Genomic DNA, 14,338 nt, shown 5'->3' on the forward strand with positions numbered 1-14,338 from the left:
GTTTCAAGATTAGCTTTTTCAGATTCAAAGTTCTTTGAGGTCAAGTCTAACACATGAAAGGTTTCTTATTAACTGATCATTTCTAGCACTCATCTTGTCCATGTCAGTTATCATGGTCACAATTATGGTCATTAGCTTTTTTTTGACGTAGCATGAAGATTTTCTTTTAAGTTACAGGCACTTAACTGATGTGTTTCATCTTTAGTCTCTGAATCACTCATGGCCATCATCCCTATCAATTCTTCTACTGTTTGTCTTTCTTCAATTTCCATCAGCACAACTTTAATGTTTTCATCTCCAAAATCAGCCTCCAAGGTCCGTATATCATGAGCAGAGATGTAAGAGAAACCTTGTAGAGAACATTTGTGGGTAAGCTTTTGTAGAGCAGGTCTTTTGCTTTAGCATTTTTCTAGATTATCTGACAATCTTCATCATCATAATCCTCTTCCCTCTTGTTACATTTATTTCCTTCACTATCCATGTTTGTGGGAATGATTGGTCTGTGACTGAGAATTAGCCATAGATCAAAGTCAGTGGCCTGAAGAAATACTTCGATACACATGTTCCATTCATCATAGTGATGTCCATCAAATAAAGGAAGTCCTCCAATGTGCATTCCAAGCTGTATTGGAGGGTCAGTCTCCACTGCATGATGTGCATCAATTACAGCATAGAGACTTATGGCCTCGTCCTCTTTCTTTTTTTCTTTATCACTTCTACTGCCCTCATATGCTTCTAGCAAAACTGCTTCATCTCTTCAGCAAATCCTTTCCCTGGGATTTTTCCTTTTTTTTTGACCCTTCTCTCTCAGTTTTTCCCGTTTCTCTTTTTCAGCTCTTTCATTCTTCAATTCAATTTTCCACATTGGGCAGTCTTTGATCATGTGGTCTAGCTTGTTGCACTTGTAGCACCCATTATATGAAGCTTTGTCGATCTTGTTAGGCTTACCACTGTTCTCTCTCTTAGTTGCACTTTTGGAATTCCTCATGAACTTCTTGAACTTAGCTAATATTGCTAGGTTAAGATCATCACTGTCAGATTTATCTTCTTCAGATGCCTTAAGAACCAAGGCCTTATCCCTCCTTGGTTCTTTCTTGCGCAGTTCTATCTTTCTCATATTATGGGTCTTTAGGTTTCCAACCAACTCATCAAGTGAGATCTTATCTAGCTCCTTTGCTCCCTAAACAACTATGACTTTTGATTCCCATGAAGCTGGAAGAATCCTTAAAACTTTGCTAACTAGCTCTTCTAAAGTAAATACATTTCCAAGTGATTTCAGTTCATTTGTTATTATAGTAAACCTAGTCATCATCTCCTAGATGGACTCAAACTCCTTCATGGGGAAGGGCTCATAGTTCCTCATAAGCAATTCAATCCTTGATCTCTTCGCTTGGTTTGTTCCTTCATGAGCTATTTGAAGTGTATTCCAGGTCTTTGATTGTATATGACACTTTGATTACAACTCGATTCCCTAAAATACATTTACTAGACTGACACAAGAAGAACATAAATACTAGTACTTGACTTGAGTATAAAAAATGTAGTTCTTTAGTTGATGCGCAAAAGGATAATCTCCGCAGTTCAAAAACATATTAGTCAAACTCACTAGACTCTGAGATCTTTTAGGAGTCCTATGTGTAGTCAGCTTCTCGTTTGATAGGACTCCTACTGCTCCAACGAACCCATAATTCTTGGGACTCTTGTATCTCACTTATGCAAGAATATCTTCTTGGACAACAACCCTTGTCATATTTAGTAGTCCTCTTTCGACAGACTCGAACTTGAGTAACTTTGTGATAAAGTTAATGTGTTGTAAGAACGTGCAATCATCAACCTTGAGAACCTGGTTTTTAGAGTAGTTAAGCAGCTACGTTGAGAACCTATTTCTAAGAGCATTTCCTCTGAACAAACTTTGTTAATCATCAAAACCTCAATACTCAACAGGTTCTCTCCAAAGATCACCCAGGAAACTTAAGACGACAAGAGTTTGAAATATGCGGCCCTCATAAAGCCATGTCATTCACATCTGACAGCGACCATAACCGCTATTATCCACTTATTAAGCCCATCCCTAAGGACGACCTCAAAAAGCAGAGGGACTAATTGTATGGGCGAAAACTTCATTTCATGTGTTCGACCCGGTCAACGACAATAGAGCCTCTGAAGGCTATGACGTGTCAACCTAACTCCAAATGGTCGAGGTCAGATATGGTAGATAAATGATTATCGAAGGTCAAAATGGTTTGAAGGAAGACGCAGAAGAGCGCCCGCCTTTGGTATGAAATGACGACCAGTTTTAGGAATAGATGTATATCAAAAAGGGGATTGGACCTTTTGTAAATATTTCCATCAACATTCCTTGTACAAGATTCTCACTTTATTGAATAGAAACAAAGCATGAGTTTATACTTCCTTTCTCTTTTATCCCTCTCACCCGATCCAAGAAAGATTGGAATACAATGTTGATCATCATCATCCATCATTGTCAGAAAGACATCTGAAAATCTCATCTTTGTTGGACTGTCTTTATTTAATATACTATTTAGAAGTCACTTATTATCATTTATTGCTATCCTTTGTACTTCTAGGTTTTTATTGCTTCTTTATTATCTAAAGTTTTCTTATTTAGTGTTGCAGTCTAACATATTTATCATAAAACGCTTGATGCGTTCTTGAATATTGATATTGACTGTGATTAACCCCGATTCTCTAGTAATTTAATTGTATAAAACTAAAATCTATTTTTTGGGTCATAAATACTCTTAATTTAATTTTATAAACTAGTATTTTATAGCTAAACTATATTATCTCACAGTAAAAAAAACATCTCTCTCTCTTTCTCTCTCTCTATTACTAGTACATTGTAGCTCATACTCATATTATATTTTATAAATTAGTATATTTTAGCTAAAATAGATTATCTCACAATTAAAAAAAAAAAGCAACTCTCTCTCTCTCTCTCTCTCTCTCTCTCTCTCTCTCTCTCTCTCTCTCTATTTAAATAATTTTTTTTTTTATTTTCTCTCCAAATCTTTCAATATTTCTTCCCAAATCTCTCTCTCATTATACTTATCCAATAAACACTCTTTTAGGTTGTAATTTTTATTATTTTCTAGGGTTTTACAGAGTTTTATGCTCAAATCATATAACTTTTGATTTGTTAATATTGAATTTTCTTGGAAACGTTCAAGGAGTGTTTGGAGATGATTTGAGATGATTTTCATATTAAAACCTTGAGATTGAAGAATACACCATTCAGAAAGAGCCTCTCGACTCTCACAAGGTAGGAGTAATGTCTGCATACGCTTTATCCTCTCTAGACCCCACTTGTGGGATTGCACTGGGTATGTTGTTGGTTGAAGAATACTCCATTCATGTATCCCGCTCTATATTTCCATATATATCATCTTACATATCAATGTATATAACTTTGTATATCCGCCTATCTCCTTATTATCATGCATATCAATATACATGTCTATGTATATCAATGATAATCTTGTGTTATATACACTATATATACAGTATGATATACAAGTTTATGTATATCAATGAAAATCTTGTGTTATATATAATGATATATGATATGATGTACACACTGAGATACATACTCAAAAACTTGTATTGAATATTTGGTGATTGACTGTTAATTTTTTTGAATGAATTTCAATTTTGTAAAGGAACAAGCGTGGAACTAGAAGTTGAATATTCAGATTCTCCTATTTTTTTTAGTTTATTTGGTAGGATTTGGATATGCAGTGTTAATTTTTGTAAGCTTTATTTAAAATCCTTTATTAAAGCCTTCCTAATAATTCCTAGGAGTGACATGTATGTACATATATATATATATATATATATATATATATATATATATATATATATATATATACAGACATATGGTTTACATAAATATGAAGTGTATATAAGATGATAATGTAATATATACAGTAAATATGGTGTATACGAATAATATAATTTATATGAAATGTATATACAATTTATATACTACATATAATATGTATATGTATATTATACAAGTTTGAGTTCCTAGAGAGACTTTCGATTATCTCTCTATTTGCATTGTAACTATTTCCTCTCTCTTCTCTCCTTCTCTCTCACTCACCGTTAAACGCCCCCATTTGCACATCCTCGACCGGCGTTTCCTCAACCACTTCAGGTAAGTAACCCCTTCTAGTTTTTCTCTCTCTACTCTCCCCTTCCCTCATCTTCTTCTCCTCTGCTCGCCTTCCTTTTTCTTCCTTTATTTTTCTTTTCCCTTTCCTCTTTTATTCTAAACCCTAGGTGGACCATCAAGAATTCGAACACTGGCAGCCCATTTCCTTCTTCCCATTCTCCACATCTATTCTCTCTTCTACCCCTGTCTTGTTTCTCCCTTTCCCGCTAGAAACACTCACCAAAACCCTAAGAATAAAAAGTCACTACCGCACACATAACCAGAGACGAACCCAGCGGACAACCGATAATAAGGAGAGATAGCAGGCATCAATACGGGCCCCACTGAAATAAAGTTCAGTGTGGGTGGCATCGTTGTGTAGACATCTCTGATTACATCCTAGGGTCTATCATTCTTTGCCTTTTCATATTTTGTTGTATTCTATATCGTTCTTTGTCTTTGTCGTTTACAATACAATCACTTGCATCAACTACTTGATTTCTTTTCCCTTATATTCTAATATATTCAATATCTTTATTTATCTTTGCTTTTCTATGTTTGCTTACAGCTAGAGCCTTAAGTTGCAAACTATTTTCTTTTAATTAGCCTTGTTGCGTGTTGTATTTTTACTAACTTAATATCCCTTAGATTTTATGGCTGGACTGAGTAATGGTAGAGTGAGGTCATGTCCTTAGGTGTGGCGGGGGGAAAGGTTGGTAAGGGAGCCGCTAGGTTGAGAATTGGGTCTTGGAATATAGGGACTTTGATGGGGAAGTCCATAGAGTTAGGAATCATTGTCCAAAAGAGTAAGATCAATATAGCGTGTGTCCAGGAGACTAGATGGGTGGGTACTAAGGCGCGAAAAGTTAACGGGTTTAAATTGTGTTATTCATGAGGTGCTAGGGGAAAGAATCGGGGAGGAATTTTAGTTGATAGGGATCTCAGGGAGTTAATCGTAGATGTTAGGAGAGTGAACGATATGCCTATGACTATTAAGCTAGTTGTTGGTAGTTTCACGTTGAACGTGAATAGTGCATACGTGCCCCTAATGGGCTTAGGCGAGGAGGCCAAATCGCACTTCTATGAGGATTGGGACGAGGTGGTGCGAGGTGTCCCGCTTATCGAGAAGCTATTCATAGGAGGTGATTTTAATAGCCACATTGGGAAAGATGCAAGGGGCTATGATAAGGTGCATGGTAGATTCAGTTTTGAAGGTAGGAACGATGAAGGAACCTCATTGTTGGAGTTTGCTAAAGCTTTATCTATTGATAACTAACAAGTATTTTCAAAAGTTGGATGACCACTTGGTAACTTTTCGGAGTACAGTGGCTAAGACTCAAATTAAATAAAGGCATGTGCACTAATTGCAAGGTTATCCAGAGTGTCTATCGACACAATATAGGCTCTTAGTAATGGACTTGGAGATTAAGAGAAAGAGACAGAGAAAGAGAAAGAGAGAGCAGTGTACGGCCAACCTAAGATCAAGTGGGGAGCCTTGACTAAAAACAAAGCTCATAAGTTAAGGGAGAAGTTTGTGGATATGGAGTCTTGGAAGAGTAGCGGGAACATGAGTAGTGCGTGGACCACGACATAAAACTGTATTAGAGGAGCTGCTAGAGAGGTGTTAAGGGTCACGAATGGTTACTGGGGAGGCCCTAATGGGGACCGGTGGTGGAATGAAGAGGCCCGAGGAAAAGTGCAAGCCTAGAAAATAGCATATTTGAAGCTAGTAGAGAGCACAATCGAGGAGGAGAAGAAGAGGAATATGGAGTAATATAAGAAGGCTAAGAAAGAGGCAAAGTTATTGGTCATGGAAGCTAAGACTGCGACATTTGTACTCTTGTATGAGGAACTTGGGGGCAGAGGCAGTGACAAGAGATTGTACTGGTTAGCCAAGGTTAGAGAGAGGAAGGCTCGGGGAAATAAAGGTGACGTCCAGAATTGCAACAACTATAGGGGTATCAAGCTGCTGAGTCACACTATGAAAGTGTAGGAGATAACCAGTTCAGATTCATACCGCAGCGGTCGACTACAGAAGCTATTCATCTTGTGAGGAGATTGGAGGAGCAGTATAGGGAAAGGAAGAAGGACTTGTATATGGTGTTCATTGATCTAGAAAAACCCTATGACAAAGTCCAGAGTGAGGTTCTATGGAGATGTTTAGAGGTTAGCGAAATTCTAGTAGTGTACACTAGGGTGATTAGGGATTTGTACGATGGTGCTAAAACTTGGGTGAGGACTGTGGGAGGAGACCTGGAACATTTTTATAGTGATGATGGGGTTACATCAGGGTTCATCTCTTAGCCCATTTCTATTTGCTCTGGCGATGGATATGCTGATGCGATACATCTAAGGGGAGGTACCATGGTGTAAGTTATTTGTAGATGATATTGTGTTAACTGACAAGACGCGTTGCACGGTCAATTCTAGGCTGGAGTTTGGAGATAGACCCTGGAGTCTAAAGGTTTAAGTTGAGTAAAAAAAAATAGAATTCTTGGAGTGCTACTTCAGTGAAGAGACACATGAAGCAGAAGTGGGACGTGATGCTTGATACACAAGTCATCCCCAAGAGTGATAGTTTCAAATATCTTGGGTCTAATATATAAGGTGATGGGGAGATTGATGAGGATGTTACACACATATTGGAGTGTACTGGACGAAATGGAGGCTCGCATATGGTGTTTTGTGTGATAAGAATGTGCCACCAAGACTTAAGGGCAAGTTTTAGGGAGTCAGAGTTAGACCGACTATGTTGTGTGGTGCCGAGTGCTAGCCAGTAAAGAAATTCCATATCCAGAAGATGAAAGTAGCATAAATGAGAATGTTGAGATGGATGTTTGGGTATACTAGGAAGGATAAGATTAAGAATGAGTTATTAGGGACAAGGTAGGACTGACCCCTATGGAAGACAAACTGCGGGAATCAAGGCTGAGATGGTTCGGCACGCGATAAGGAGAGGCATAGACGCTCCAGTAAGGAAATGTGAGAGGTTGACAATGGCAGGTCCCGGGATAGGTGGAGGTAGGCCTAAGAAGTACTGGGGAGAAGTGATTAGGCAGGACATGACGTAGTTTTAACTTATCGAAGACATGACCCTAGATAGGAAGGTGTGGAGGTCGAGAATTAGGGTCGAAGGTTGATAGGTAGTCGAGGGTGTCTCCTAGTTTTACCAGTAGTATTAGTTCTAGTTCTTATATCTTTTTATTACATGTTGTGTCATTCTTACAATAGTATTAGTACTATTCTTATATTTCTTATCTCTAGATCTTTGTTTTTATACTATGTGTCTTTGTTTTTTTTTTCGTATTACTGTTATGGTTGGTAGCTTCTTTATCACTGTTCCTTGAAGCCGAGGGTCTATCAGAAACAAACTATTTACCTTCACAAGGTAGCGGAAGTTAAGGTCTGCGTACACATTACCCTCATCCGACCCCACTTATGAGAATACACTGAGTTTGTGTTGTTGTTATATATTATACAAGTATATGAGTTGTATACATACATAATACACTATACACAATTAATTATGCATGTAGTATTTTGATGAACTTTTAATTGTTCAATAAGGATATTATTTTTACAAACTTTGTTATGGTAGGTAGACTTGGGGTTTCTATGAGCTTTTCTGATTTTTTTTCGTGGTAGTGTTTGCGAGCCTTTAAAGAACTTTTAACCAATCATTAACGGTTTTGGAAATCACTTCTCATATCCAGCTTCAAAATCAAGCTCCAAGAATTTGAATGTTGAAGGGATACTTTTTAATGGCTCTCAAAATGTTCTTTTATCTCTCAAGGGTTTGAAAACGAAGTAGACTGAGCAAAGCTGAGTGGAGGGTTCAAAAAATTATTACGCTTTTTCTTGTTAACAACAGTTTGCTACTTTGATTGTCTGATAATTTTATGGGATTTGAGAGATTATTTTAGAATAGAGTGTGAATTATTAATTAGAATTTGTATTTTTGTCGATTTGGGAAATAAAATTTAGGAATAGTAAGGCTAATTCAATTTTTCATTTTTCTTTGTCAACCTAACAAAAAATTATCTTCCGATGTATGGAAGAACACTAAGTTACTTTGATGGTGTCTTGGGCTAAAAAAATCAGAATATTTTAAAACATATAATCATTCTTATTCATTATCAACCTTTTTTGAAAGTTAGACAGTTCAATAGCATAAAATTAAATAGAGATAGCAAAAAAGCATAAATACCCCTCTTGAGTCGGATTTCCAATTCCACACTTAATCTTTGCGGGACCTATTACCCCTTTAATCTTTATTGAAGAATAAAAAGCAACTTTTTAGCACCATTTAGGGGCCATAGTGACAAAAAAGGGATGAACTAACCAGTGCGTGAAGAATTCAACACTCACATAAAATGCAGGAGTCTTCTTAAGAACTGTATCAAAGTTAGTAGACACTTATTTCAATAGAAGTTAGTATTTCGCCATCTTATCTATTGCCTATTGCCCTAGGAATTACATACTAATTAAGATCTACTTAAAGCCAAATTATCGACTATTCCAAGCTTAAAATAAATGTGTAAAAAATAGCATAAATATTGTAGAAGAATACATGAATAGTATTGAGCAGAGCAAAAAAGTTGCACTTTTTATCGACATTTTAGAGGTTTATAGGGAAGACTTGGATCTGATTTTAATAATTATGTAATGAGAATGCTCGCTCCTTTTGATTTCGTCACATCAGAGGGATCAATTACATAAATACTTTTCTTTTGTTATATGTACTATTTTTTTCTTTTTGGGCGCTTCATGAGATTTTGCTGAATAAAATAATATGTCGTTTGACTTAGAGGTAGGGTCCTGAAAAAGAATAAGGTTGGCTGTTATTTTTTGGGCGATGTGGATAAATATGGTGATGGTCATTTTTTTCGATACGCCGGCGGTTAAGGGACGAGTTGGAGAAGAAGAAAATATAAAGTAAGATAAAAGAAAAGGAAAAAAACGAAAAAAATATTAAAGTTGGAGGTATAAACGATTTCCACCCATTTATTAATTGTATCTTGAATTCAAAAGATAAAAGAACTTGGATCTTTTAACTTTCTTTTTATACATGCATTGAAAGGCTCTTTTTGGAGCTTATGTCAAGTATCCTCCCAGTTCTTCATAGTGAAGGCTGAAGGGGAAATGGCTTGACTGTTAATGCTAATCATTACTAGCTTGAGACATAACTCTTTAGCAATAATGCACTCAAAGAATATGTGGTTGATGTCTTCCACATGTACTCCACAGTGGGAGTAGTTTGGGTTAATGTTCAGTCCAATGTGATGTAGGTAACTTCCAATGGGAAGTCTATTCTGGTTCATTATCCAGATGAAGAACTTGATCTTATTTAGAACTTCCAGTTTCCATACCCAACCATAAAGGTCTTCCCGGACAGAATTGGTGGTCAAGTTGGAGGAAATGAAAGTATAGGCAGCCTTAGAGGAAAATAACCTAGTGGGTGTGAGATTCCATATTAGCTTATCATTTGCCCTTGCATTGAGTGAGATAAAGGTTCTTTGGATGATGGATGTGATATCATCAGGAATGGGGTAGCTGATTGATTTGAGGTCCCAAGCCCCATTGCGGTGCAAAGTATTGACCTTCATGTTCAGATCAGCTTGTTGCCAAGGCCCTCTTGGGATAGAATTGAGAGGTTGCATATTGGGCAACCAAATGTCCTCAAGAAAATTGACCCTATCCCATTTGTGGACTACCCACCTGGAGGCTTTAGAACACGCTTTCCAACCCTCTTGAACGCACCGCCAGACCCTAGTCTTAGCCTTGCCCTAGTTTTCAGTCCCACGACAATGCTTCCCCATGAGCACTCTAGCCCAAATGAAGTTAGTGTTGTTGTAGATTCTCCAAGCTAGGCTAGTATTGTAAGTCTTATCTTTTATGTGGTCTTGTCGCAACCCCAGAACCCCCCTCCCTCCTCCCCCCTCCCGGGTTTTGTGATTTTATCCCATTTCGCCATGTGCAGTTTTTTTTCAAACGTGGTGCCATAGATAAAATTCCTCTAAACTTTATCAATTTGTTTGGTTATTTTAATAGGCAACTTAATGTACTGTATTTCATGGTTGGGGATGCTACTCAGACTAACTTTAGCTAGAGTAATACGGTCATCCATCTTGAGGAACTTGGTTTTCCAGCTTGCAAGCTTAGTATTAAGGTTGTTTATGACGAATTGGAAGTCACTATTAGTGGGTCTTTTGTGGAAAATGGAAAAGCCTAGGTACTTGCCAAAGGTTGAGCCAGTCTAGATGCCCATGAAGGAGCTGCACTGGCTAGCCTATTCCTCTTTACAGTTGGCAAAGAAATGACCTTAGACTTTTGGAAATTGAACTTTTGACCAAAGGCATTATTGAATTCCCCTAGTGCACTTAAAATAGCATGGCAGTTTTTTCTGTTAGCCTTGGCAAACAGAGTAAGGTCATCAGCAAAAAATAAATGGGAGATCTTAGGGCCTCCCTGCTGATGTTGATGGGGAACCAGGAGTTGTTTACTATTACCTTCTCAATACTTCTAGAAAGTACTTTCATGCAAATGATGAACAAATAGGAGGAGATAGAGTCCCCTTGTCTAATACCCCTAGGGGAGTGCTGGTAGTTATGCAACACATAATCAGGGTGGCTAGCCTAATTGAAAAATTGAGGAATACAAGAGAATCTCTGGTAAATGACCATTCAAGTCTATCGAAGGCTTTCTCTAGATCCACTTTTAATATTATGTTAGCATTTTCCCTTAAATTTGTTGAAAGTGGTTTACGTACTCTTGAACTACTATGGCATTGTCTACAGCTCTTCTATTTGCCAGGAAGCTCGCTTGGGTTAGCCCCATGATTTTGTGAAGGACAGACTTGATTGTGTTGATAATGATCTTAGTGACTAGCTTGTACATGGTGTTACATAATCCTATAGATCTAAAGTTTCTTAACATAGTAGCATTAGGAAATTTAGGGATTAGGTAGAGGTAGGTTCTGTTAAGTTCAGAAGGCAAGGTACCACAGGAACATATTGACATGTAGTAGTTGTTTACCTGATTGGACAACATTTGCCAATGTTTTTTGTAGAAGAATGGGTGAAGCCCATCTATCCCTAGAGCCATCATAGGTTTAAAAGAGTTTAGGGCCCATTTAATCTCAGACAACCTCAGAGGGGAATCTAAGATTCCTTTCTCACTGTTATCAAGGACAATAGATCTAACCTCACTGAAGGAGGGCGTCCTATCGGAGAGGTGATGATCTTGGAAAATTAATTTAGGATGGTTCTTTAATGTGGTGAGTCTCTTGGATTAGGTTACCTACCTCATCTTTCAAACTTAGGATCCTGTTCCTCCTCCTTCTATTGTGTGGATGTGTGGAAAAACCCAGTGCTAGCATCTCCCTCACTCAGCCAATTAATCATAGATTTTAACTTCAAGAAATCCTCTTCATTCTTCAGGATTGCATTTAATTCCTGTTGTAGATTAGCTTCTGGACTCTAGAGGAAGGTACTAAAAGGGTATGCATTAGACTTTTGTATCCAATTTAATCCAGCTAGGATATGTCTTTTCCTGTGGAATATGTTGCCAAACACGTGCTTATTCCATATGGTTACCCTACTTATAAAAATCTTAGTAGCACTTTGGATATTATACTCACGAGAGAAACTATCTTGCACAATTGGAAGGAAATCAGGGTGATTACACCACATAGATTCAAATCTAAAGGGCCTGTTGTGCCTAGCGTTGTGCTTGCTCAGAATGTTAAGGAGAAGGGGGCAATGATCTGAGTGTGTCCTGGGTAGATGGTTTATAGTGGATTCTGGGAATAATTCTATCCAAGCATCAATTTCAAAGCCTCTATCAAGCCTTTCTTGGATCATGTCTCTTCTCTTAGAATATCTTTTATTAGTCCAAGTGTATTTTGATCCTTTTAAACCCAAATCCACCAGCTTACATTGATTTAAACAATTCCAATTCTATTGCTTCTATTGATGTTTAAGCTGTTCCTTCCCAACTTATCTCTAGCTTTCAGAATTTCATTAAAATCCTCTCCCCCCAACTAGCTAGCTACCCATATATATACTAATGCTAGATCTTCTAGGAACTCCCATAGTTTATTCCTATCTGCCACAGTTACTAGCATAAGTAGGAGAGAAGTGCTATTTCGAAGATGAGAGAATTACCTGACCATGGCATGGATCCCTTGAGAAGTGGTGGATACCTCTTCAATTTTGAGCAGTTCATCTTTCCACATTAGCACAGTGCCACCAGATTGGCCAATGGAAGGATTTTGGAATTGCGCATCAAATTGGAGTTCAGTAGTGAGGTGCTTGTGGTCTGCCATCGTTATTTTAAGAAGAACCAACAAAGTAGTGTTTTGAAGCTTAACCATCAAGGCACAGTGCCTATGTAACTCTACACTATTGGCACCCTTAGAATTTCATATTATGAAGTTCCTTAATAATGGGGTTTGAGATGGGGCCTTCCTATTGGTTCCCTTCCCCTTGCCCACAGGGGTTGGCTTAAAACACACCCAGCAGGGGATTTAGGAATACTGCTGAGTTCCCTGAGTTTGGAGATACGGGCACTCGGAGATCTGAGCAATAAGTATTTCTCCCAACTGCTCTTTGAACTCTATCTACAGGGGCTCCTACATGAGGAGAGCTTTTATCTTTGGGACACCAAGCTTTTCTATTATGCTCTCCAGGTCCACATCGGGTTCCTTGAGATAGTCTAGGGTTTTGTTGAGTCCCATGCTTAGTTGGTTGATGGGAGAGAGTAGGTGGGAGGATGGATAAGGCACTTGCACTGGTGGCTCGTAGTGTGAAGTTAGGTGGTGGGGTTGAGGTTTGTAGGTTCATATGAGGGAAGAAGAGCATGATCTGACAGAGTTGGCCCATGAGGTTGTTGATCTCCTCCATAGACAAAGGCTGTAGTGTCCCCATGTACCGCGCATGGAGCTGCGTTAACATCTACAACTGATGTCCAATGTTTTGCCAACCCCTGGTGGAGCAGTTGAGTCGCTAGGCGAGCTAAGTATCGTGGGTCTTGGATAGTGATTTTCATGGGTACTGACCCCACCATCATTTGTAGTTTTTGGCTGCTCCCCTGTAATGCCAGTTCCATCCAGGAATCTGGCATGTGTTTTGGTAGAAGTGGGGTAGAGGAGATCATTAGTGGAGAGGTGATTGGGGGTTGTGGGTTTGAGTTTGAGTTTTCCATGGCTGTGTTCAACTTCGTAAAATCCGCCAGAGTTGTTATTGGAAGAGCTTATATTGTTGAGGGGGTATGTCTATAAGCCATCCCCTCTTCGTTGGGTGCTGTGTCTGAAGATATTGCTTGTGCAGTCAATCTTGAAGGATTGACAAGCAAGGTCTTCTCATTGGTATCAATGTTCAATTAAGGTGTAGCAGGTAATGGATTACCTCTTTTAGGAGTGGCACAGACGGAGGGTGGGGTGTGTTATGTATGTGAATGGCGTGTTGATCCCTTAGGTGGCCCACTTTCAATTGGATTTGGTATGTTAGAGAAATTTCTTGAGAGACATGGGTGTTCTTATTTAATAGTACCCGATTTGGGGGGTACACACTCAAGGCCACTAGAGACATCTTCCCCCCCCCCCCCTATGGCATCAATTTTTTGAATTATGGGTGTCAGAATGTTTTCCTAGAAAGGCATCTATTGTAGATGGGTTATGGTTAGGTAGATGCCTTTTTGTGCCGGTAAGATTTGCATGTGGGGAGTTTACTGGGCTGCCATGGCCCAAGTGTTGCATTGGGCTTACATAGTTCTGGGTCTCGTAAGTCATTGAAAACTTGTCATAGCCTCCTGCCTGGCCCTTTTAGCCTAAATGGCTTTCTGGGTCATCATCTATTTGGCCCAAGGTAGTGGATCCGATGGTGATACTGGGTTTTAGGGCAAGAAACGTACTTGACTCTGGATTGAACCATTTTACATGCGTTTGGCTGGCTTCTACCGGTGCCTCCTTATGTTGCTGTTGTATTTGTTTGTTCTTCCTGAACAGAACTATTTTCCATTGGAAATCTCTGTTCTGCACTGTTCCTTCTCCGGTTGGGGTTTTAGTGAGATCTAGGTCGATATTGGAGCCTATGTGTTTGACCTTAAACGAACAAAATCTCAACGTGTTCCCAATCATCCTACAACCCTTGCAAAGGATCCCCT

At 38.6% G+C, this 14,338-nt stretch overlaps 1 protein-coding gene across 1 annotated transcript; it reads left to right on the plus strand.

Moving 5' to 3' along the window:
• Positions 1-5,984: 5,984 nt before the first annotated feature.
• LOC109242836 lies at positions 5,985-6,478 on the plus strand. Its single transcript, XM_019409698.1, has 2 exons — positions 5,985-6,102; positions 6,168-6,478. The coding sequence occupies exons 1-2, from the start codon at positions 5,985-5,987 to the stop codon at positions 6,476-6,478; spliced, it is 429 nt and encodes a 142-aa protein (XP_019265243.1).
• The last annotated feature ends 7,860 nt before the right edge of the window (positions 6,479-14,338 follow it).

Source organism: Nicotiana attenuata, unplaced genomic scaffold (assembly GCF_001879085.1).
Source record: "Nicotiana attenuata strain UT unplaced genomic scaffold, NIATTr2, whole genome shotgun sequence".
Lineage (NCBI taxonomy): Eukaryota > Viridiplantae > Streptophyta > Magnoliopsida > Solanales > Solanaceae > Nicotiana > Nicotiana attenuata.